We start from the raw sequence: 23,292 nt of genomic DNA, 5'->3' as shown, positions 1-23,292 counted from the left end.
TAACAATAAATAATCTAAAAAAATTAACAAAAGAGGAAAATTAAGGTGGGAGCTTTTATTTACCCCAAACATTTTTCATAGAATATTATTGAGTTCCTTAATTATTGAACTTTCTCAGTGCAATGGTATAAGAGTATGGACATAATGCTTATATATATATAAATAATATGGACATAAATTATTTTAATGCTATATATGGACAATGTGGTTTTTTATAGCACATATGTGTTAGAAGCTTGATAAATTGCATGGTCTCTAAGTAAAAAAGTTTAAATTTTAGTCTAATTGGAAGGTTTTAATGTTTTATCCCCAACTCATAAAAAATTGTAAAATAATTATATTCTTTATTTTATCCTTTTTTCCTTTCCTTTAATTAAAATTTTGGGATGTTATTGCATAAAACTTTTCCCTTTTCTTCATCCTTTCTATGTTTATGTAGACTTAACACAATTGTTAACCAGTTTTGAAGTTTTAATTTAGCTATTTAAAGTTTAATTATTGTGACTTTCTCAGTTTGCTGTTCACAGGACCAAATTGATAGTTATTTATTTATTTATTATATTTACCCTGACCTTTATAATAATTTGGTTTGGGTCCTTTGGGATATCTGATAATAAAATTATTTAATGGAAAAAGAATTTGATTTGCTTTTTTGGCAAAAACCCTAAAACAAAATTATGCAGGAACCGCGTTTTTTTTGTCATTCGCGCCACTCCCGAAGTGCAAAAACTTGAAAGTTGAAATAAGCAAAGGGTTAGAGCAACTCCAGTGGTAAAAACTATATCAAGCACTTCAAAATCATTCTTTCTGTTCTACTCTCTCCTAACGTGACATAACTTAATTGGGTGAGTGGGTCCCAAAATATACACTATTCATCAACACTCCATACTTTTCAACACTTCATACTCATCTTCTTTATTTTCTCTCTCTTACTTTTTATCATCTCTCTTACTTTTCATCATCTTTCTTCATTTTCATCACCTCTCTCTTCCTTTTTATCATCTCTTTATTCCTTTTCATCATCTCTCTTCACTATTCATCAACTATATACATACTTCATATTTCAAGTGTCATTTTTAACAACAACCTATATTTCAAGTGTCATTATCAAGAAAGTGTGTTTTCAAGTGTTCATTTTCTTCCATTGTAGAACTCCAACACTCTAAATTTTCCATAAAATTCACTTTTCAAGACTTGAAAATGTGTTATCAAGTGTCTATTGGACATGCTCTTAAAGGCGTTAGGCGTGTCAATCTCACACTTTGACGCAAGCGTCGACAAGACGCGTGTTTGAGAAGCCTAGAAGGGCCTTTTCGTCCTAAAAATTTAGAACGGAAAAAAAATAAAATATGCTCTGCTAAATAAATTTCTTTTGCCCTTTTCCCCCTACTCTATCTCAGGGAAATTGTTTGCATGAGCGGCGGATTCTTCTCGAATCTGAGCGAAGGCCAATTCGGCTCTCCATGATCGTAAGTAATTTTTTTCTTAACAAAAAAAATGTTAGAATCTGCATTGATTTTGCTGTTTTTTTTTTACTAAATTAGGGTTTTAACCTTGATCGTTAGTCGAATGAGTGGTGGATGCGCAACTAAGTTGTTGTTTCTGAACAGTAATTTAGTGTTTTGGGTTTTAGAATTGCTGCATTATCATAATTATCTTAATTTCCAACTTTTTTTTGTGAGATGTATGATTGTCTTCGACAATCTGCGTCCGAGAAAGTGCGTTTTCTGTCCTGTGACTTTGTCAACAGTTTTTTTCTTCAGTTGTTCACAGGTCGTACTTTTTCTTGAGCGAGTTGGATAGAGTTTCTGATTTCCTGTACAGGTTGTTTGGTTGTAATATTCATCATCATAGGTAATTGTTGAGAATTTAAGTTATTGGCTACCTTGATTTCAGATATTACAGTACAGATAATTGATAGTATTTGCTGCTTGTGACTGAAGCCAATCATTGGCTTGGATTTCACACGGCTCATAACCTTCAGGGTTAAATTGGATGTTAGTTCTGAATTTGCTACTAAATTAGGGTTTAACTTAAAACATTAGTTGAATAAGTAGTGGGTGTACGAATAATTGTTGTTTCTGTGGAATAATTTATGTTTTTTGGGTTTTAACTGCCACATAATCATAATTCCTTATTTGTTTGTCGTAGATATATTGTTGTTTATTTACAACTTGCGGCGGAGAGAGTGGCTTTTCTTTTTGCTGTCTCTTTTGATGTTTCTCTCTGTTTTAGTTTTATTTTTTCGGGTATGTCTACTTCTGTTTGTTTACAGGTTGCTCTTTTATTGGGTTTATCCATGCATTGGATAGAGTTTCAGATTTTCTTTTAGGGACCTGTTGGTTGTAATATTTATCACCATTTTTAGTTGGCGATAGTGCAAGTTGGTAATTACCTTTATGTTGGATATTACAGTAGACTTTATATGAAGGGATATATTATGATACAGATGATTACTATTATTTGATGCTTGTGACTGAAGCTGATCACTGGATATGATCTATTTGGTGGATAACCATTTGGGGTTATTTTGTATATTACTTGATGTAAATAGGGTATCAGCAGTTTCAGAATAGTTGCTTGCTGATTTTAGTATCAGCCAGTATATTTCCTATTTTTTTTTTCTCATGCCTCAATGATTACAATCTTTTCATTTAGCTTAGATTAAATGTTCCTATGCTGTTGCATTCTTCTTCATCTAATTGCATTGGTGATCATTTTGTGTGTGATTTGCAGCAAAAGTGATGGCAAATGATGCTAGATCTACTCGCAAAGTAAAGAATGATGAAAGTGATAGTCGTAGAGGGAAGCAAAATAGCAAACCCAAACATAGTTCGGGTGCTGCAATTGTAGATACATCTGGTCTGAGAAGATCACTCAGGGGAACACAATCAAAGACAAATATGACTCCTAGTCCTTCAAGTACACGCAAGTCTAAGCGCCTGGAGAAGCAAATTCCGATAAATACCCCAATTAAGATGAAGGATGAAGGAGTTGATAATAAGAGCATATCGAGTTCTTTGAGGAGGTCTGAGCGGGGTAGGAACCATTCTTTGGCCATTTCTTCTGGATCAAAAAAGGTAGGTAAAAGCTCAGCCTCCTATGATGTGAAACGAAGAAGTGGGAAGAAAGAGATGACAGTTGAGGAGTTGCCATTACAAACTATAGAAGTTGGCAAAAATGGGAAAAAGGGTATGAAAAATGCTCAGGTGGCCAAAAAGAGAATGGATGCTCGCACTTATAGGGATTTGTTCAAGCGGCTACCAAAGAAAGTTAATGCTTCAGGTAGATCAATTTATTTCTGCTTTTCTTATCCCAATTTCATTTGCTTAAAACTATCCTTTCTCTGGCTGTTGTTTGAAAAATTGCACTTGCAAGGCTGCAGCAATATAAAATACTGTTCTGCTACAGCTGTGGATGTAAAGAGCAAGTGAAAATTGTGCAAGTTTAGTTCCCCTCAGCCTCTCTAAATCATTCTGACACCAAGTTCTTGATTTTGTAGATCATGCACAATTCACTTGTAATAATGATAAGTCTACCGAGGGAGATGACAACAATTGCAGGGGTGGGATGTCTGAGAAAGTTGACGGCGATGATGAGTGCAACCGAAGTTGGGGTGAGGAATTAGGACAAGATCATGTCAGTGGAGCTTTTGAAGAATCCAATTATGTTAAGGAACGAACAGAAAGTGAAGTTGAAGTTGAAAGATCTGATTCAAACCAGCAGCATGTGTCTGATGAGGAAGCTCATACTGTTAGTGATGGTTTAAAAGATTCAGAGACTGATTGTGTGTTGATTTCATCTGATCATGCCGCCATACAGAGAAATGATGGTGCTGGAAAGGCTGAACTGGATTATGCAATACAGAATAAATTACAAACACAAAGGTTAGATTCTGTAATAAATTGGGTTACAGGTGATGTTGATAATGGATTGGAAAGGGGTAACGAAAGCATTTCTTTTAAAAGAAGACGAAATTCTGTGGATGTGGATCTTGATATTGTTGCTTCGGTTGCACTTGAAGATATGCATACTGAAATAGCCAATGCCACTGCTTCATCGCCATCTGGGTGCAAAAGTGACGAGATATGTGTCTCCTGTTCTAAGAGGCGAAGGTGTGTGATACACAAATTCATGCAACCTTTTTCATTTATTTGACAATATCTTATCAAATGCTCTATGGCAATTTATTTGAAATTCTTTCTCTTTTAGATTTGGGTTACTCACGTAACCCAATTGAAGTTGAACCAGAAATATTGCCCTCCGTCTCATCTTATGGGGTCAAAAGACTGTATAGTGTTAAAAGTGAACACTGATTCTATCCATTTATGTGCCGGTTTGTTTTCATGATACTGTGGTATCTTAGAGTCCTTTTGAGTATCCTTTGATTATGATAGTATAATTTAAATTAGAACAAGCATCCAAAAGCTTTGTGACTTGTGCTTCCTCTGACACAGTTGACCATATTCAAATATCTACTACCTAGGCAGACTTTAGATGAATACCGAATCTTGTTGGAGGTAGGTGGGACAATTTGGGGGATCTATATCCTTTAGGCTTGAATTTTTTTTTCTTCTAAATATTACAATTATTATTGACAGAAACACAGTAAGACACCAAGAAGGTACCTACCCTCTCTGGGCATTTACAATCCAAAGTATCTATCATACCCAATATCACAGATTGATCAACCATTCTACCTTCACTATGCTAGTTACATAGTTTGTATGAGCATATATTCTTGTGTGAGTATCTGGTTTGCACTACATCTGTGGCCCATTGTGGCCGTACCTTGAATAAGTTCTGACTGACTTGGTTGAAATTGAAAATAAATGGCTCAAGGAAAAGGTCTAGTTGAGTTTCCAAATGACAATTGTCTATGGATGTACTCTTTGTGTTCCCATAACATTTACCCTGGCTTGTTCATCCTGACTTTTTTGTAAATTAGATTCTGGTAGAGCTCTGTGCTGTCTGGGATGTGAATGTGTTAATCCTCTTCATGCATGATACGTCTGAGAGACTGAGATGATTTTGTTTTGGCTGTCCAATTGTATACTCCAGTCGATCTTTAACATGGCCTCTGTAGATGGATTTGTTGCTATTGCTATAATCACATGACAGCTTTAATCCAAATATTTTGGACAACTTTCTATACAAACTGCTTTGTTAACCTCTCAGGGTTGACCATGATTTGGATAGCGGAGATATTTGCTATTGCATAGTGAAATCATTCCTATGGATGTGTAATCCTTCTCTTTCTAAGGTTGGTTCCATTTTTGCCTCATATTGGGTTCTTGGCTTTTTCCAGTCTGATTTCGTTTCTCCATAGATGTCTTATCGAAAGTTTGCTGATTTGGTGTGTTTGTATCTATGGTGTGGATTCTATTGTCTTTGGAATTTGCCTTTCGATGGGAATTCTCGTTGCTGCTGACTTTCATCTGCAGAGGTGCTTCCACACTTCCACCTTTTGCCCAAATTAGCAGCACGTGTTTCTGTTTGAAATCTGTGTCGTGCTTTCTAAAAACATTTTTCTCCGATTTGTAGTGTTTGATTCATGATTCAAGGTATAAGACATTTCAAAAGTCATGAGAGAAGCTTATTGGTTAATTGTTTGTGCTTATGTTTCCATTGACTCTTCTGGAGAGCCTTAGAAATTAGAATTAGAGTACTAATTCTTAAAATGATGAGTTTGCACTTTGATCTTGTTTGGGCCAATGTGATACACTGATACTAGTACAAGTGGAAATTTTAGTTTTTGGAAGAGAATTTTGTTACAAAAATATGGGGCATTTAACAGTCGGTGGGAAGCAAAAGGGGTAGGAGTGGTCTACTCATGCCACTTCTATGTGGGGAATAGGAGTAGGGTGGAATGTTGTCATGGTTTTTGGTTTGATATGGTTTCCTGAAGTTCCATGTTGTGGTGCCGTTTTAGATGGCAAGAAATATGGATGCTTTTGTGGGGATAGTACTAAAGTTACAAATGGGGTGGCATATGGGTAAAGATTTTTCACTGGAATTATGGAATAGGAATTGTAGATGTTATGTATGTTGAAGATTTTTCTCAAATGAAAGATGCACCTGGTGTGACGAATGTGGAGAATAGGAGTAGGGTGGAATGTTGACATGGTTTTTGGTTTGATATGGTTTCCTGAAGTTGCATGTTGTGGTGCTTTTTTAGATGGCAAGAAGTACAGATGCTTTTGTGGGGATAGCACTAAAGTTATGGGTAAAGATTTTTCACTGGAATTTATGGAATGGGAATTGTAGATGTTATGTATGTTGAAGATTATTCTCAAATGGAAGATGCACCTGGTGTGACGATCAGAGCTAAAAATTATTGTAGCGTGCTCCCTACAAATTTAATGCGGGAGGGAAGAAGAGTTTCGTTGGAAAGCTTATGGAAACTGAGAGTGCCTACAAAGTACCTATGACTGCCTGGGAAGCTTCGTGTGAAGGAATATTAAATATGATAACCTTTAAGAAAGTTTAATAACTTTGTTGAATAGATACTTTATTTGTAAGGAGATTAGGAATTGGCAGATTAAATTGTCTTTCATTATGAATGGTGGTGAGATTCTGTAATGTCACTTGAATTTTCCTTTGCAACCATGGAATTGTTATGTAATGTTATTGACGTTGTTAGAACCTAATTTCTGATTTCTGGGAATTACCGAATTCGTTTAGTTAGAAGACCCCTTTATCTGTAAAATCTCTCATGTGAAAGACAACTTGTGGGTTATGGGAATTTTTTTAATGGCTTCCTATTGCATTTTTGTTGTTCACTTATTCCTTTGGTTGGATCATTGGTGTTTTTCTGTCTCCCTTCTTTGAACATGAAATTGTGTTTTTTCATGGATTATATTTTTAAAACTTTTATTTAATTTTTGCATTACTGGTATTTATCTTTTCATGCGAGGTAAATGGGGCTCGAAGCTTTTGATTAATTGTTTACATTTATTCTAATAATTTATTGTCCAATAAGTAATCAATTCTTTTGTACATTGAATTAGGATAGAAGGGAATCGGAAGCTGGTGTTACAACTGTACATGTTGAAGGTTGTGACAACCATACGGAAAGGGAATCTTTTGTAGAATCTCGATTGGACTTTGGCCAACACACATGTCTTGTTTGCAAGCTTGGGGGAACTCTATTGTGGGTAACTCATCTTCTAATATTTAAAATGTTTTGAAGTACACCGAACAATATATCTTTGGTCTACTGTCGAAGGTGAAGACAGTTTTCACATTTATATTAGATTTTATATGCCATTAATGTGTTTCCATATGCTGAGCCACTGCAGGCAAAATATGCAGTCGTAGTGTTTATACTAGTTGACCTGTTCCCCCTTCCCAATGTTCATGAGTTAGCTTTATGAATTCCGTAATTCATTCTTTGGAGAAAGTTGTTTGTTATCATCGCTGGTTGTTCTGTAAAGTTTTTGTATGTTCTAAAAATTGCATTCTGAAGTTTAAGTTATTTTAAAACAAAATTACTGTACTAACTTGTGTGTTGTTTGGTGCTCTAAGTTTTCCAAGCAAAATGCTGTTCCTTTGTTACATAGTTGAATGCAGCATCTCATTTCTTGTCTATTTATAGGTTCTTATAGTCTTATGTTCATGCATTGTTGCACTCACTATCTTGAGTTACTGAATTATCATCTATCATTTCTTATGTTATATTGGCTTCAGGTGTTGTGCTGGTCGAGGTTGCAAAAGAAGATACCATCTTTCTTGTCTAAGTCCTCCTTTGGTGGATGTTCCGCTGGGAATATGGCTCTGCCTTGATTGTGTTAAGAAGAAGATTGAATTAGGTGTGCATTCGGTGACGGATGGTATAGAGTCAATTTGGGATGTCAGAGAAAAGGAATTACCAGATGATTATGGTATGGAAAAATGGTGTATGAGCCCCTGATAATTGTGGAGATAGCAGTTCACTATCAAGTTTTTGATAAATTATTCAACTATGCATATATAGCTATATCTGTGTAACTAGCTTGTGAATGGTTGTATAGTTTAATATAAATTTTTTGGGATTGTGGTATTTACTGTTCTAGGTCTTGCAAGGCAGAAGCAATTTTTTGTTAAATACAAAGGTCTCGCTCATGTTCACAACCGTTGGGTACCAGAAAGTCAGCTGATTCTTGAAGCTCCATTACTTGTTGAAGAATTCAACAAAAAGGATCAGGTATTTCTGGAGTACTATCTATTGTTCTCTATGATTTCTTGGTTTTCAAGCAGAGAATGAATATTTGAAAAGAAGTTATGAGGATTCCTATTTGTTTGAAAATAGTGTTTTCCTGTCTAAAATGCTTAACCAAATGTTCAGGTTGCAAAGTGGAAGCAAGAGTGGACTGTGCCACGTCGCTTTTTACAGAAAAGATTGTTGCCCGTGCCAAAACAGTATGAAGAGGATTGCAGTGGGCATGTAGATCGTCTAGATTGCCAATATGAGTGGCTCGTGAAATGGTGTGGTCTTGATTATGAGCATTCTACATGGGAGTTGGATAATACTTCTTTCATGAAATCACAGGAAGCTGTAAGACTTGTGAGAGATTTTCAAAGTCGTCATGAGAAAGAGATGAGAGCTGTTGCTTCATCTAACTTAGACAAGGTTCCCAAGATATTTGTTTATATCTAATGTTGCATTTTGATGCTTAGTACTTTGAAAATTTTGCCACTATCTATAGTTATAGTAAAGAATTTTTATTGTCAAAGTTACAACATGATACATGTTCCTTAACGTCTGTTTTACTTACCTTTGGGGTGATCATACTACAGGTTTTCGAGACAAAAAAAGAAACATATATCAAATTGTCCCAATTCCCATCTGGATTTGGTCCAAGGATTGACAATAATCATCTGGACTTTGTTAACAATCTTTCTGAGTGTTGGCACAAGGGCCAGAATGCTCTTGTTGTTGATGAACAGGTAACTTGACAAATTTTACTTGATTTACGTTTTTGTCAATGAATGTATTGATTTATAATTTTGTTGACCATGTGATCGCTAACAAATGACACTGCCGTTGATCTGTTCAATGGATTGCATTTAGCTATTGTAACAAAGATCTGATAATGACATAGAATTGTTTGATAGTTTCCTATGCATAAAATTTGTTTTGTTTCTACATCTTTGTTTTATAGATATCCACTATTGTCATCTTTTCTGTTTTACATTCTCAGGTGAAGATGATCATTTATCAACTTCAATTTTATGATCCCTGTTTATGTTTCATTTTGCTGTCATTGCATTCTTTGATTTAGGATGTGTTTAATTGCTTTCAAAGGACCAGAGAGATTGATGTGTGAGAGGTTATGTTGCTTGCTGTCCTGGTGTTTACCACTAATCAATGTCCTGTGTAGGGATGACAATGGGTAAGGCCAAGGGGTTCAGGAAGGACATATCCACTGATATACACACCCCATACACATACTATTATGGAAGACTATCCTCATACGCGCCCTTGCCAAGGGGAATAACTGATCAAATCATGGCAAATTCAAATTTAAATGGAATGAACTGCAACACTTAAATAATAAGGAAATCTGAACTTTCGAACACTCCGACTTATATATGTAAATATTGTGCATGGTTACAAGTACATGGGCAGGCATGGAGGTATCTCAACCGTATCCACAGTCCACACTTGTATCCGCTTGAGCATTCTTTTGAATGTGCATACCTGCGTCCACAAGCTTATTGCGGACTTCGTATCCGCCCCTAATGAGTTGGGTATACATTGGTGTGGGTAGAATTTCTATGGCTATCCCTATGTATATTATCATTTTCAAGTACCTTTTCCGAATCGTTGTTCCAAAGAAAAAGGAATAATTAGGATATTTTTACTGATATCTTCATCACAGTGACTATGTAAGCTCCATTATATCATGTGTAAAGTACATAAATTTGTGTTAGCGAAGAAAAGGTTCTCCATTGATTCAAATGATTTAGAGTTTCATGTGAAGTGGTTCTGAAGGACTTCTATGCTTGCAGGAACATATTGCGAAGGTCATCCTGTTTATTTTATCTCTATCATCTTACGTGGGTCAGCCTTTTCTCATCATTTCTACTTCTGATATATTCTATTCTTGGGACGATGAATTCATGCGTTCGGCACCCTCTCTCCAAGTTGTTGTTTATCATGGTGACAAGGATGTGCGGAAAAGCATTAGGACACTGGAATTTTATGAAGAAGGTTGCGTAATGTTTCAAGTACTTATCACTTCTCCTGAAGTTATAGTTGAGGTATGCCCCATGATTAACTTAGCTTTAATGTTCCTAATTTAGGTCTGATAGCATGCATAATGACGAGATGTTAAAATGGATTGTGGACTTGAGTGTGCTACATTTGTTCTCAATAGGGGCATGATCCTCCTTGTTCTGATGCATGCATATTCTAACTGTGGGGCTTTGGTATCACCGCAATTATCACTTAAAAATGAATTCTATTCTGTTGCTGTCACAGGTTTTTCTGTATTTCCTCTTCATGGTTGTCTGGTTGATTTCTTGTTTTGGTTCTGCAGGATCTAAGTTTCTTTGAGTGCATAAAATGGGAATCAATAGTAGTTGATGAGTGCCAATTACCTGGAATTTTTTCACACCTTGTTTGTTTTAAGATGCTGCGCAGTGATATGATACTTCTCCTTGTCAGTGGTCAGCTAAAGGTTTGTTTCTGGTGCTTCGTTATTGGTTTTTTCCTCCCTGCCATTGAGCTTAAGGAATGCTGTTTGATTTTGTAGGATGACGTTGCTGAGCACCTCCTATGCTTACTTGATTACTGTAAGGAGTTTAATGTTAGTGATAGGTTAACAAGTAGATCCCATGACAATGACAGTAGTTTAAAAGACCGGCTATCGAGGTACATTGTTGACAGATGCAAGTCAGACTCTTCTAGGTTTGTAGAGTTCTGGCTTCCTATAGAGCTATCCAACCTGCAGCTTGAGCAGTATTGTTCTACTCTGCTATCAAATTCTTTATCCCTTTGCTCATCTTCGAAGGGCGATCCAGTTGGGGCACTACGCAACATTCTCCATTCAATCCGGAAGGTTAGGTTATTGAGTAATTGACATTTTGATTTTGTGCACTCTGCATGTTGTTGTGTTACATTCATGGAGGTCTGCGAATTGGTACTTTATCAATTTCTTCACCTATCTATATTTTTTCCATAAGCAATTTGCGACCTGTTGTCCATATCCTGGTACTTTTGACAATCTGGTTGTTTTTCTGATATATGTTTTGTTTCATTTCTTTTCAAATGTAGATGTTTGGATGGTTCTGAGCTTTCCTAGGAACAGATGAACTTGAGTTTGGGTTATTTCGTATTTGTTTGCATCTTGTTCATATATTTTTAAAATTATTTCATGTTGATTGCAATTGTGAGTTACAAGATAGATAGCTATTTAGTGTTATGTATTTAGTGCTTCCATAATGAAACCAGTAGGTTAACCAGCTTGTTTTGTAGGTTCAATGTAAGTTGGGTGGAATACACTGTTCTTTGAGTCAACTTATATCCTTTTGATTTTTCTGCTTGCAACTCTCCACATGAAGCGATCTAGAATAGAGGGCAATGTGAAACTTAAAATAATCAGAGGTGATCAAATTTTATGAGCTCGCGGTGTGGGCCGGCCCTGTAACTCAGGTCTATTTCCTTGACCAAGTTTGGCCTGAACATAAGTGTGTTTTAAAATTTTAATTATAAAATTATTGAGCCAGCTCTGCTCAAGCTTAATTAATGTCCCAAACCCAAGCCCGCCCCAAAACGCAGATCATGCCATTCTCTGTCCAAGCCCTGCACACGGGCCTAGTAAATCTATCCGGGCCTGCACTTTTACTGGGCTTGGCCAGGAGGGCTACCAGGCCGATTATCAGCTCTAAATAATCTATTTTCGAGTCGTTTGTAGCCTGGCTTCATAACTTAACATGAATCTTACTAAGTGTAAGTGGTTAATTGTATTACATCATGTGTAAGAATGTTGAGAAGATGGTAAAACTTATATCCTTCCATTGTCAATATGTTAAATGTTGTTGGTGCTTGATTTCAGTTATCTTACTAAGTGTAAGTGGTTAATTGTATTACATCATGTGTAAGAATGTCGAGAAGATGGTAAAACTTATATCCTTCCATTGTCAATATGTTAAATGTTGTTAGTGCTTGATTTCAGTTTAGTCCAGGTTTGTTGGGTAATGCATTGCATATTATACTGTGGAGATATTGCTGGAGTTTGATTGGATTTAATTATGAGATAGCAAATGCATGTTATATTATACTGCTACTTTTTTCTGCTTATTTGTGATTTTTGTGGCAAGAGAAGAATGCTTAAATTTTTCTTGCAGAGAAGAGAACTGACATTGAGTTCCCGAACTTTTCTTTTTATATAAAAAAAAAGAAAAAAGAAATGAGGAAGGTCTGGCTTCCCATCTCCTGCAAGTCCAACGTCTAAGGAAACTTTTTGGGGGGGACTTTTTTTCCCTGGCTAGTTTTATTTTCTCTGAATCTTGGTGTTATGCATTTCTTGTATGTGAATGGGTGACTGTTTAATCTACTGACTAATGAGTTCATCAAGAAAAAACACTTGCATTCTGTCTCTGTGTTTTAAGTCCTGGTTCTATGCATTTTTTTTTTTTTTTTTGCAGTGCTGTGATCATCCATACCTTACAGATTCAATGCTGCCAGTAAGGCTGAATAAAGAGTTTAAAGAGGAGGAGTTTCTGGACGTTGGAATAAAAGCAAGTGGCAAGCTACAACTTCTTGAAGCAATGCTTTTTGAGATCAAGAAACGTGGTTTAAGGGTTTTAATTCTCTTCCAGGTACATGCTTTGGTGATTATGGTACATTATCCTTGATTTTTCCCTTTTTATGTGGCTCTCATTTCCTCATTTGAGTACCTGTTTGAGTTAAAGATCATGCTATTCCAATAAAATTTGCTGATTCTTGAATTAGTGATGTGTGTGGTATTGGGTTGGCTCCCTGTGGTGCGCATTAATCTAATTTCTGTTTTTTCCTGTCTAAAAAAACAAAGGAAAAATGAATTATGCAATGAAGCAAGTCTTCTCTGCTAGCAAGTTAAGCATAAATAAACACAAAAGTAGTTTACTAGTAGTCCCCTTTGCAGCATAAAATCTATTTTGTCAGTGTTTGAAACAATTTTGTCCTCCTCCAAACATCATTTCAACTGCCAATTACTCGAGGAAGAATGCTCAGGCTTGGTGATTTAAACAATTTACAGAAGCTATTATTTTAAGTTCACTTTTTCCATTAATTTCTCCATGGGCAATTTTTAATATTGCTGAAATATCTATGAAAAGTTATTGAGTAAACAACAAAATAAGGAGGCATCAAAAACACTTCACAAACTAAAATGATCAGAACATGAATTCCTGGGTGGTGTAAGCCTTCTTTGCCATATCTGTGAGCCCAATGTGCCTCTGCATCAGCTAGAGTATTGGCTTCTCTCAATATATATATATATATATATATAGATCTTTCCAAGCCTTGCTTTGTGCTAATGCATGGATGATATATTGGCTCACATTAGAAAATGCTTTTGTTTGAGCCATAAGAAACCAAAGAATATGATTCCCTTTTGGCTCGTTATCCAATTGAGGCCACCTTTTTCACCTTCTCATGCTCTCTCGTTGTGTGTGAATTGTGATTGTATAGAACTTCAACTGGATTACTTGAATTTGTGTTTATTTTGTTTGATATTTTACTTTAGTACCGGTGTAATGCTATGTAACGCATCACATGACAAGTTGGTTTTGTTAAGTGTGTAGTGCCAAAAGTTACCGTCGTGCCTCTGTCTCTGCTTTTCCTCCAGTACAATGCACGGATTATTTATCAAATTTTTATGATCAAATTTTTCTTACCTTCTTTTCTTTGGTGTGGACAGTCTTGTGGTGGTTCTGGAACTGATAATATTGGAGATTATTTGGATGATTTTCTACGTCAAAGGTTTGGTCCAGATTCTTATGAACGTATTGATCTGGTTGTTGCAACTCATAAAAGGCAAGCAGCCTTGAACAAGTTCAACAATGACAAAGGAAGGTTTGTGTTTTTATTAGAGACCCGTGCTTGTACTCCCGGCATCAAACTCTCCTCAGTTGATTCTGTTATCATATTTGGTAGTGACTGGAATCCTGTGAATGATGTAAGATTGTTGCAAAGGGTAACCTTTGATTCACAGTACAAACATTTAAAATTATTCCGCTTATACTCATCTTATACTGTGGAAGAAAAAGCACTGATCCTTGCAAAGGAAGATAAGGCTGTTGATAGTAATTTACAGAACACAAACCGGAATACTAGCAACTTGCTATTAATGTGGGGGGCTTCATATTTATTCAATAGATTGGATGAGTTCCATCAGGGCAACGGCCAGGCCTTTGGTGCTAATATCTCACTGGAGAAATCACTTTTGAAAGATGTGATTCGGGAGTTCCTGACTGTACTTACACAGAATGGTGAAGAGAGTGATACGAGTGACTGCTCTCTAATTTTGAAAGTGAAACAAAATCAAGGATATTACGAGACAAGTTATCCATTGTTCAGTGAGCTGAAGATCCAATTGACATATGAAGGGGACCCCCACATATTTTGGAAAAAACTGCTGGATGGAAAGCAACCAAGATGGAGATATTCTTCTGGGCCATCTAAGAGGAATCGGAAACGGGTTCAATATTTTGAAAATTTACTGAAGAAACCAGAGGTTGGGGTTGATAATGTTGTAAAGAAACGCAAGAAAGTGGTCAATAATAACATTGAGCCTCTCTCTCCAAGACCTGTGATAAATGGGGAAATAGGTTCTGGGAACAAGGAAGGTAAACTCTGCATCTGACTGTTGATTCATTTTGTGGCTCATTTTCCATCATACTTACAACTATGTTTTTTTTCTACCAAAGTCTTATTTATGTGGAGTATTCATGCAATACAATTAACTTTTGTGGTGTCCAAAATCTGTCATTCTGAAAACTTCATATTTCTGCAGGTTCATTGGGAAATCCAGAGCATGATGTGTCTCAATCATTTTCAGGGCTATTTGGTGGCGAGGATAATAAAATTTATGCTTCCACCTCTCTTCATTTAGTGAATAAGCTTTCAGAAAAAGAAGTATCTTATTGGATTGGGCCCGAAGACGGTACAAAACTAGATGAATCACAGAATAATCTCTCTCTTTCCATGAAGCCAGAGATTGTAAAAATTTGCGAAGTTCTGCAATTACCGGTATGTATTAATTCCCCTTTTGTATAGGCAAATGCTGGCTAGGGGTAGGTTTGCTTAATTGCGATATGGGGGTCACAACGGTTCACCCTGTCAAATGATTGTGGTCTGCCTAGGAAGCATAATTTTTCTTATTGTCTATGGACTATTATTTTCTTCAAGGTATCCTAGAAAGGGATCTTCATAAATGTTCTGCTTTGATGAATACAGGTCTGTGGATTTCTGCTACCTGCTGCTTTCTCCATTATTCATATCTGCTTACATATTTAACCTTATTTGCAGGAGGACGTCAAGGGCATGGTTGAAAAGTTTCTCGAGTATTTAATGAATAATCACCATGTCAATAGAGAACCAGTGACCATCTTGCAGGCTTTTCAGATATCCTTGGTTAGAAACTTATTTTACTTAATTTTACTTCTATTTCATTATTTAGTATTTGTTTAGTGCTCTTGTTCTGAATGAACTTGATGTATTCCTTTATTTTGTGTTAGAGGTCGCAATTAAATTGTCCGCATATACATTTTTTTTGCTTATTGACCTGAAAGTTTTCATTTATGGTTGCTTGATTTTGTCCAAGTTATATGTACTCTAGATTCTAGAAACTGATCCAACATTATTTATTTAGGAAATAACAAAAGCCATAAAGATCAACATGCATACAAAAAGACATGGTTAAAATAGTTCAGAATTATGCCTACATCCAAAGAACAGAAGTTTTCTTTCTTATTCATATCCTTTCTAAAAAGAATACAAGATCCTTAATTACTTATGTTAGTTTATACAAACTTATGATACATCTACTCATCTAACTTACTATTGAAACCCTAACAACAGTATATAGAACCTCACATAGTACCCGTGCACTGTACAGTATGATCTAGGGAGGCCAATTTTATGTCTTCATATGAGCCACCTACTCCTACACTTCTTTAAAATTTAAAGAACTAAAGTTATCAGTCTCATTTCTTGTTTTCTGAGTCTTCTCGTAACACTTCAATTAAGCCATAGCATAGATGTATATCATTACATAATACTTGCTCGACCTTTCTAGTGACATTTGCTTGTTTTCTGTACAACTTCCAGTGTTGGACTGCTGCATCCATGTTAAAGCAAAGAATTGATCGCAAGGAATCACTTGCTCTTGCGAAACAACATTTGAAGTTTAGCTGCAGCAAAGAAGAGGCAGATTATATTTACTCCATGTTGAGGTGTCTGAAGACAACATTTTTGAACCATACAGAAAAATGTAGCGTAGCTTGCTGTAAAGAATCTGAACTGTCAGCTAAAGATGTTAGCCAGAAAAATTCAAGCCCAAACTTTACTCTATCAGCAACATCTAAGCTGCAAGAGGGGGAAGTAGAGGTTAGGGAATTGCCACAAGGCCAAGAATGCTACAGTAAACAGGTTGTTAACAAGCTCAGTTTGGAGCTGGAATTTGAGCTAGCGCAGAAAGATTTATCAAGAAGTATCAAAATAATCCGTAAAAAATGTGAGAAGCAGATGTCGAAGCTGCTAGAAAAGCAACAGGAAGAAAAAGAGGACTTAGACAGAAAGTACAGGGAAGAAATTGCAAAGCTGCAGAACAGGAAACGAACGGAGTTGGCTGTTATACGTTCCTATGCAAGTAATTCTATATTGGCAGATAAGTTAAAGTCATTGGATAATGAATATACCAAAAAATTTGAAGAACTTAAATGTCAGATGGACATTCGCCTTAAAGATCTTGAGGCAATGCAGCTGACTGCGAGGAACAAGTTACAAGAGAGGGGGGTTCGTTGGGTGGAGGGATTGAAGTCGTGGGCACAAGCTGAATTATTGAATGTGCGACCTTCAGATAAAGGTTGTTCTAAGCAAGGAAATATTGTCAATCCTTGCTCTGAAGCACTGAGTCCCGACGTGGTTTTGCTAGATGGAGAGGTCCATGAAACTGTTGGTGTAAGTGATTGTCAGGAGGAAGTTCTCCCAGTGAATCTTTGTACGTCTGAAAGACAGACAGTTGGGCCTATATCAAGCTTAGCTGTTATGCCAGATGGAGATGTTCAATCCGAAGTCCATGAAACTGTCGGTGTAAGTGATTGTCAGGAGGAAGTTCTCCCAGTGATTCTCTGTACGTCTGAAAGACAGACAGTTGGGCCTATATCAAGCTTAGCTGCTATGCCATATGGAGAGGTTCAATCCGAAGTCCATGAAACTGTCGGTGTAAGTGATTGTCAAGAGGAAGTTCTCCCAGTGAATCTGTGTACGTCTGAAAGACAGACAGTTGGGCCTATATCAAGCTTAGCTGCTATGCCAGATGGAGAGGTTCAATCCGAAGTCCATGAAATTGTCGGTGTAAGTGATTGTCAGGAGGAAGTTCTCCCAGTGAATCTCTGTATGTCTGAAAAACATACAGTTGGGCCTATATCAAGCTTAGCTGCTATGCCAGATGGAGAGGTTCAATCTGAAGTCCATGAAACTATCAGTGTAAGTGATTGTCAGGAGGAAGTTCTCCCAGTGAATCTCTGTACGTCTGAAAGACAGACAGTCGGGCCTATATCAAGCGTAGCTGAAAGAGTCTTTCCAATCGGAGTTCCCATGCTCGTCAACTGTGAAGATGATGAAAGGAGCGCTGTCTTTGAGAATGAACGTTCGTGTGAACAAGGACTTTCTCATAAAGAAGTTCAAGGACCTGAGACTCTTTGTTCCCCTGACGGCCCTGATAACACAGTGTTTGTGAGTAGACTTCCACTTGAAGGACAAAATCCTGATGTACCAACGTCAAGTGTGCCTGATGTGCAGGTCCAGCTGCAAGTGCCTGGGATTGCTAGTTGTAGCAATGGCTTGGGGATTGTCGTTTCTGGGAATCAATGTCTCATCAACTGTGAAGACGGTGAAAGCAGCACTGTCTTTGAGAATGAATGTTCGTGTGAACAAGGACTTTCTCATAAAGAAGTTCAAGGGTCTGAGACTCTTTGTTCCCCTGATGGCCCTGATAACACTGTGTTTGTGAGTAGACTTCCACTTGAAGGACAAACTCTTGATGTACCGACGTCCAGTGTGCCGGATGAGCAGATCCAGCTGGAAGTGCCTGGGATTGCTAGTTGTATCAATGGCATGGGGGTTGTCATTTCTGGGAATCAATGTTCATCCTCTGAACAAATTTCTAACGGGGGCTCAATGTGCGTGTCTTATGGAAATTCTCCATCGGGTTCTGCTGCTGATGTTACAATGGGTGGTGACACCAGCAGAGAGAATGGAGTGGCATCAGATTCTGCTCGAGTCAATCAGCCAGATGGAGTGGGTTGTAACATTAATCACATATTCCATTTCTCTGATAACATTACTGCTTTTGACCCGCAGGACAAAGAGGTCACATTTATGGTGCCTGAAACTGCACCTACAAGGAACGAAGATCATGTTGCCTCCTCAGATAACAATATTTCTGGAGTGAACCAGCAGAATGGAGTTGTCTTCACCAGCAGGGATGATGATGGAGCAAACCCTGTGGCATTGCAATACCCTACTGGAGTCAACCTGTCGGATGAAGTGGTTTGCATTGTTAATCAAATGTCGCACTCCTTAGATAGCATTACTGGTTCTGACGAGCACGGTGGAGAGGTTGCAGCTGGAGTGCCTGAGACTGTATCTTCTCAGTTAATGGAAGGCTTTAGCACAGGGACAAGTAATGATGATTCTGTGATCTCTGATAGAGTCGAGCAGCAGAATGAAAATGTTTCCACCAGCAAAGAGAATGATAGTGCAAACCATGTAGCATCAGATTATGCTACTGGAGTCGATCGACCAGATGGATTGGATTGTATTAATAACCAAATGTTAAATTCCTTGGAGAACACTCCTGGTTCTTACCTGCAGGGGGGAAATGGTACAGCTACAGTTCAAGGAACTGCACCTTCTCAGTTGATAGAAGATGTTAACACAAGGATGAGGAACGATGATTTTGTGCCTTCAAATAATAATATTGATGGAGTCAACCTGGAGAATGGAGTTCTTTTCACCACTATCCCAGACTCTCTCTCCCAGGATCTTTCTTCGGTGAATTCACAGTTGGTGCAGCCTGCTACTGCGTGGGCTCAAAGCTGTACAATGCCATTGAATCAGGTTTTGTGCTTATTTATTATTTATATAGTAGCATCATGTCTATGTTATTATGCATTTATACCTCAATGGAAAATTATTACTCCAAAGAGTTGTTTTGCAAGTAATTATAAAATTGTTGTTGCAAAGGAAATGGCTTCTAAAAATCTTGATAAATTACTGGGAATTTTCTTTTAACATTCCTAAAGAATCTTCTGAATAAATTAATGTTAAGTTGTTGATTTTACTTCCATATCTCTGTCTTTCATTATATCTTGAGGTCATTTCTGAAATGAGTTGCGCATGTCTGTGTTGGGCTAAACTTCAGAAAAAATATATTCTGGCAACTGATTAATTGGCGTCTGTTCAGGCACTCCATGATGAATGTTCCCCACCAGCAATAACCACTACACCGGCAAATAGAGATGCATCAATTAGTGGAGAGCAGACTACTTTGCAGCAAGTTGAGATTCCACTGGCTGATTCATTTGACTTCCATGCACGTGTCACAGATCCTCTAGTTCAACAGCAGTTGACATCATCTGTTGGTTGCCCTTCGAGTGTCAGGGTGCAATATTTACCTTCAACTAGAGAGATGAGTAATCCTTGCAGTGAACGGCATATCATTAACCTGATTTCTCAGCCACCAGGACTGCCAGAGAATCGTGTTGAGATTTCCAATCAACCTGTTTTGCAATCTGCGACATGTTTGGCACCACATTTACCTATTGATGCTCCAGCAGGTGGATTGGGAAGGCCTGTTTCAGATATAAGGAATACCTCCATAACTTCAAGAAATAGCAATCATCCTGTACAAAATGCTTCCTCATTTATGCCCCAGATGCCTCCCTCCTATCACGATCCACTCCAAAGTGAAATGGAGAGAATACATAAAGAGAGGGATCAAAGCATAATTAACCATGAAGGAACGGTTAGTTTCTTGTTTACTTGGCTGCTTTCTCTGGTGGCCATAAGCCTTAAATGTTTTCTTTCTGCTAAAATCTATGTTTCTGTTTCTTTTTTTTTCTTTTTTTTTTGTTGAGCAGAAGCTGCTGCTGAAGTCTGATTGTGACAAGGAGATTGAAGAAGTTGTAGCTCAAATTCGTAAAAAGTATGAGATCAAACTTCAGGAGGTAGAGGCTGAATTCCTCACCAAGAAGAAGGATATGGATGAAAATCTCAACAAAGTCCTCATGAACAAGATTTTGGCCGAGGCTTTTAGGTCCAAATGCATGGATACAAGGGTGGCTACTGCACGTGGATTACCGCAAGGTATTTAATATTTTCGATCTTTGAAATAATTATGTCGATAATTTGAGGGTGGTAATAGAATTAATACTCATAATTATTTCACTTCCCATGCGGTTTTTGTTTAATATCATTTTCATCCACAAACTTCGAATCATTGCATGCATATGACACTTTGCGTTGTACTATTACACTGTCATATCCAGTGAACTCACTAGTGTTCTCTTGCTAGAGATGACTTGAAGTTTCATGCAGGCAGCTGATTCAGCTATTATGTCAACAAACTGTACAGATGCCTTATAATCTTGCTGGTTTTTCTGCAGCTGGCCTTCATTCTGGTTTCCCACAGATGACTGCTGTCCTATCCCCCAGCCCACCAACTACTTCCATTGCTCCAGTCAGTCCACATAATGCAGCCACATTCCTGCCGGCTGTTCACAATTCGACTGCTCTTCTCTCAGGCACTTCAGCAAGACCACCACACAGTATCTCCAATCCCACTCCAAGCAATCTCCAAGGTGGAAGTCAAATCCGTGCTCGTGCACCACACCTGCGACCTTTCAGACCTTCGTCATCTCTGTCTGTTACCGGTCTTTCCTCCTTACCACGTGGGATGCCAAGTCAGCCGGAACCTTCATACTCCTTGGCAGCTTCCTCCTTGCTCACCCAGCAGCCTATGATATGGCGGCCACCACCTACATACCAGTCTGGTTCATATAATAGTGTGCCCCAGCCTGAGATAGCAGGAGGGTTGCCAGCTCTTCCTAATTCTTCACTTTCTGAGGTTGGTTTGCTTATGGATGTTGAGAATCGGACCATTGTAAATCCATGTCCACCAAGTTATGCTTCTCCTGCACTAGAATTTTCATACTTGGACCCATTGCTCGCACCTGAATCTGGCCCCATCAGGGGTACACAAGCTAACACATCACATTCAAGTGGACCTCCTGACATAGTATGTCTATCAGATGATGATTGATGACTGGACCGTAGAATATGTTATTAGGGAGAAGTTTTGAAGTTCATTCCAATGTTTGGTATTTTAGGGGTAGGGAGAGGTCTTGCAAAGTGGCATAGCTGCAGCATTAGATTTTGTTGTAGCCTTTTTTGAAGGCTACAACTCTGGAGTTGGTGCTTGCACTCTCGAAAGGGCAAGGAAGACAGTCTTCATCTTTTTTCTCCCTGTTGGAAAACAACCTACGACGGTGCTCTGTAGTTCTTCGTTACTCGTATAAGCTCGGCGGAGTTGTCTTTTTGCAGGGAACCATTCATCTCAACAACTCGTGGATAAATTTACTTATTTTACACTAGGGGTTGAATTGTTTTGTACATGTAAATAATCTAAAGTAATTGTTTCAAGTTCGTTTATTGTCATTTTAGCACTGTTGACTGTTGTTGAGCTGGAGCATAGTGCCTGGTCAAGCTTGGAATATTTGTCCCATAAAATTACCGGTAGGAGCGCCATGTTCCCACGTTCTCTCTATATGTCATCAATGTCTTTAGGACGGAATTTGTGTAGTTTTGCCAAACAGGAGTGCAAGAGTTTTTCCTAATGGGCTCATCGCACATCTGGCCCAGAAACTATTGTCAGTGGCCTTCATTGAACTTATGGCCCAAGGAACAAATGGTAAAAGCCAGGCCCATTTGAGTGAATCCGCTGAAGTCTGAGCGTGGTTCGTCCTTCGTAGTACAATCATCTCCGTCAGCTGGGCCTGTTGGGGCATTACTATTGAGGCCGGCATCGGTAGCACAGGCTGAGGCCCGGCCTCAGCTTTTGGCTAGCTAGGCATATTAGGGCGACTTGTAAGCAATTTTTTGGAGTTATTATGGCCCAAGAAACAATTATTAATTTAGTTTTTCTTTGTCAATTATTTTAACTATAATAAGATATCCGGTATTTGAATACAAAATTAGGGATTCTAAAGGGCAGATGACACGGATAGATAAATATGCAGGCTTTGATAGATTGATATTTTCCCACAAAGAAAGTGGAGTTTGAATTCAAACCTCTGTAATCACTAATTAAATAAAAGAAGTATCTATCTATAAATAAATAAATGCGTAGTCAAAATTAAACCTGACATCATCATGAATACAAATGGAATGGAAGCTTTGACAAGTCAACATTGTCATCAAATTTGATCTAGATCATAATCACTATAATTGATTTATAAATAAATTTAGTGACAAATAAATAATAAAGAAATATATATATAGTCTCTTGTTTACATAATAATGTATATGTACTTGGTAGTCCTAATCCACTTCATAAGCCTTTGATCCTGAAATCTCAACCGCCGTATTTTGCAAATACTTTTCTTTTTTGTGGTGGCGACCATGGTAAATTACGAATAACAAAATAAAGTACAATTAATGTTAGACAATTTTAATATTATTTTGAATAGAAGTTTCGAAGTTGATGTATTTTTAGTTACAATAATGGCACTGGTGAATTTCGTCTGCGTTTGCCTTTGGACTGAAGTCCAATTAAAAAAGAGAGGGTTGTGATAGTTTTGCAGCCCCCGTATAAATATGTAATTTGTTGAGTCAATTTCTACTCACGAGGTATTATATCGGAATCCTAATGCTGAGATAAATGAGTAAGGGATGGCACGGACATACCTCAATGGTGACACGTTACATTGGATTCATAGTGAAGTAATAAATAAGAAGGGGCGTACTAGGGCTGTGCACGGTCCGGTTAACCGGACCGTGGAGGCCAAACCGTCACCAATCCGAAAATTACGGATTTG

The 23,292-nt window shown here is 37.7% G+C and overlaps 1 protein-coding gene across 4 annotated transcripts; it reads left to right on the top strand.

Annotated features, from left to right (window-relative positions):
* The first annotated feature begins 1,318 nt into the window (after positions 1-1,318).
* LOC120002211 (helicase protein MOM1-like) lies at positions 1,319-21,985 on the top strand. Of its 4 annotated transcripts, none has more exons than XM_038850875.1 (20): positions 1,319-1,469; positions 2,737-3,285; positions 3,503-4,115; positions 5,179-5,263; positions 7,011-7,153; positions 7,690-7,883; positions 8,055-8,185; positions 8,327-8,611; positions 8,779-8,928; positions 9,994-10,245; positions 10,524-10,664; positions 10,740-11,045; positions 12,634-12,807; positions 13,890-14,817; positions 14,985-15,220; positions 15,500-15,604; positions 16,301-19,315; positions 19,662-20,222; positions 20,338-20,563; positions 20,863-21,985. In XM_038850875.1, the coding sequence occupies exons 2-20, from the start codon at positions 2,745-2,747 to the stop codon at positions 21,516-21,518; spliced, it is 8,742 nt and encodes a 2,913-aa protein (XP_038706803.1). In that variant the 5' UTR covers positions 1,319-1,469; positions 2,737-2,744; the 3' UTR covers positions 21,519-21,985. The 4 variants fall into 4 exon arrangements, with proteins under 4 accessions (XP_038706803.1, XP_038706805.1, XP_038706806.1 ...); XM_038850876.1 differs by lacking the exon at positions 1,319-1,469 and adding an exon at positions 1,836-1,854; XM_038850877.1 differs by lacking the exon at positions 5,179-5,263 and having other exon boundaries at positions 7,016-7,153.
* Positions 21,986-23,292: the final 1,307 nt, after the last annotated feature.

The sequence above is a fragment of the Tripterygium wilfordii genome, chromosome 7 (assembly GCF_013401445.1).
Source record: "Tripterygium wilfordii isolate XIE 37 chromosome 7, ASM1340144v1, whole genome shotgun sequence".
NCBI classification, from domain to species: domain Eukaryota; kingdom Viridiplantae; phylum Streptophyta; class Magnoliopsida; order Celastrales; family Celastraceae; genus Tripterygium; species Tripterygium wilfordii.
The sequence above is the reverse complement of the archived record's forward strand: the minus strand, read 5'-3'. Positions and strand labels throughout refer to the sequence as shown.

Coding starts and splice junctions, on each gene's coding strand:
- LOC120002211 (XM_038850875.1), top strand. CDS start 2,745: ATGGCAAATGATGCTAGATCTACTCGCAAAGTAAAGAATGATGAAAGT. Junction 12,808..13,889: donor GGGTTTTAATTCTCTTCCAG/GTACATGCTTTG, acceptor TGGTGTGGACAG/TCTTGTGGTGGTTCTGGAAC. Junction 14,818..14,984: donor AGGTTCTGGGAACAAGGAAG/GTAAACTCTGCA, acceptor ATATTTCTGCAG/GTTCATTGGGAAATCCAGAG.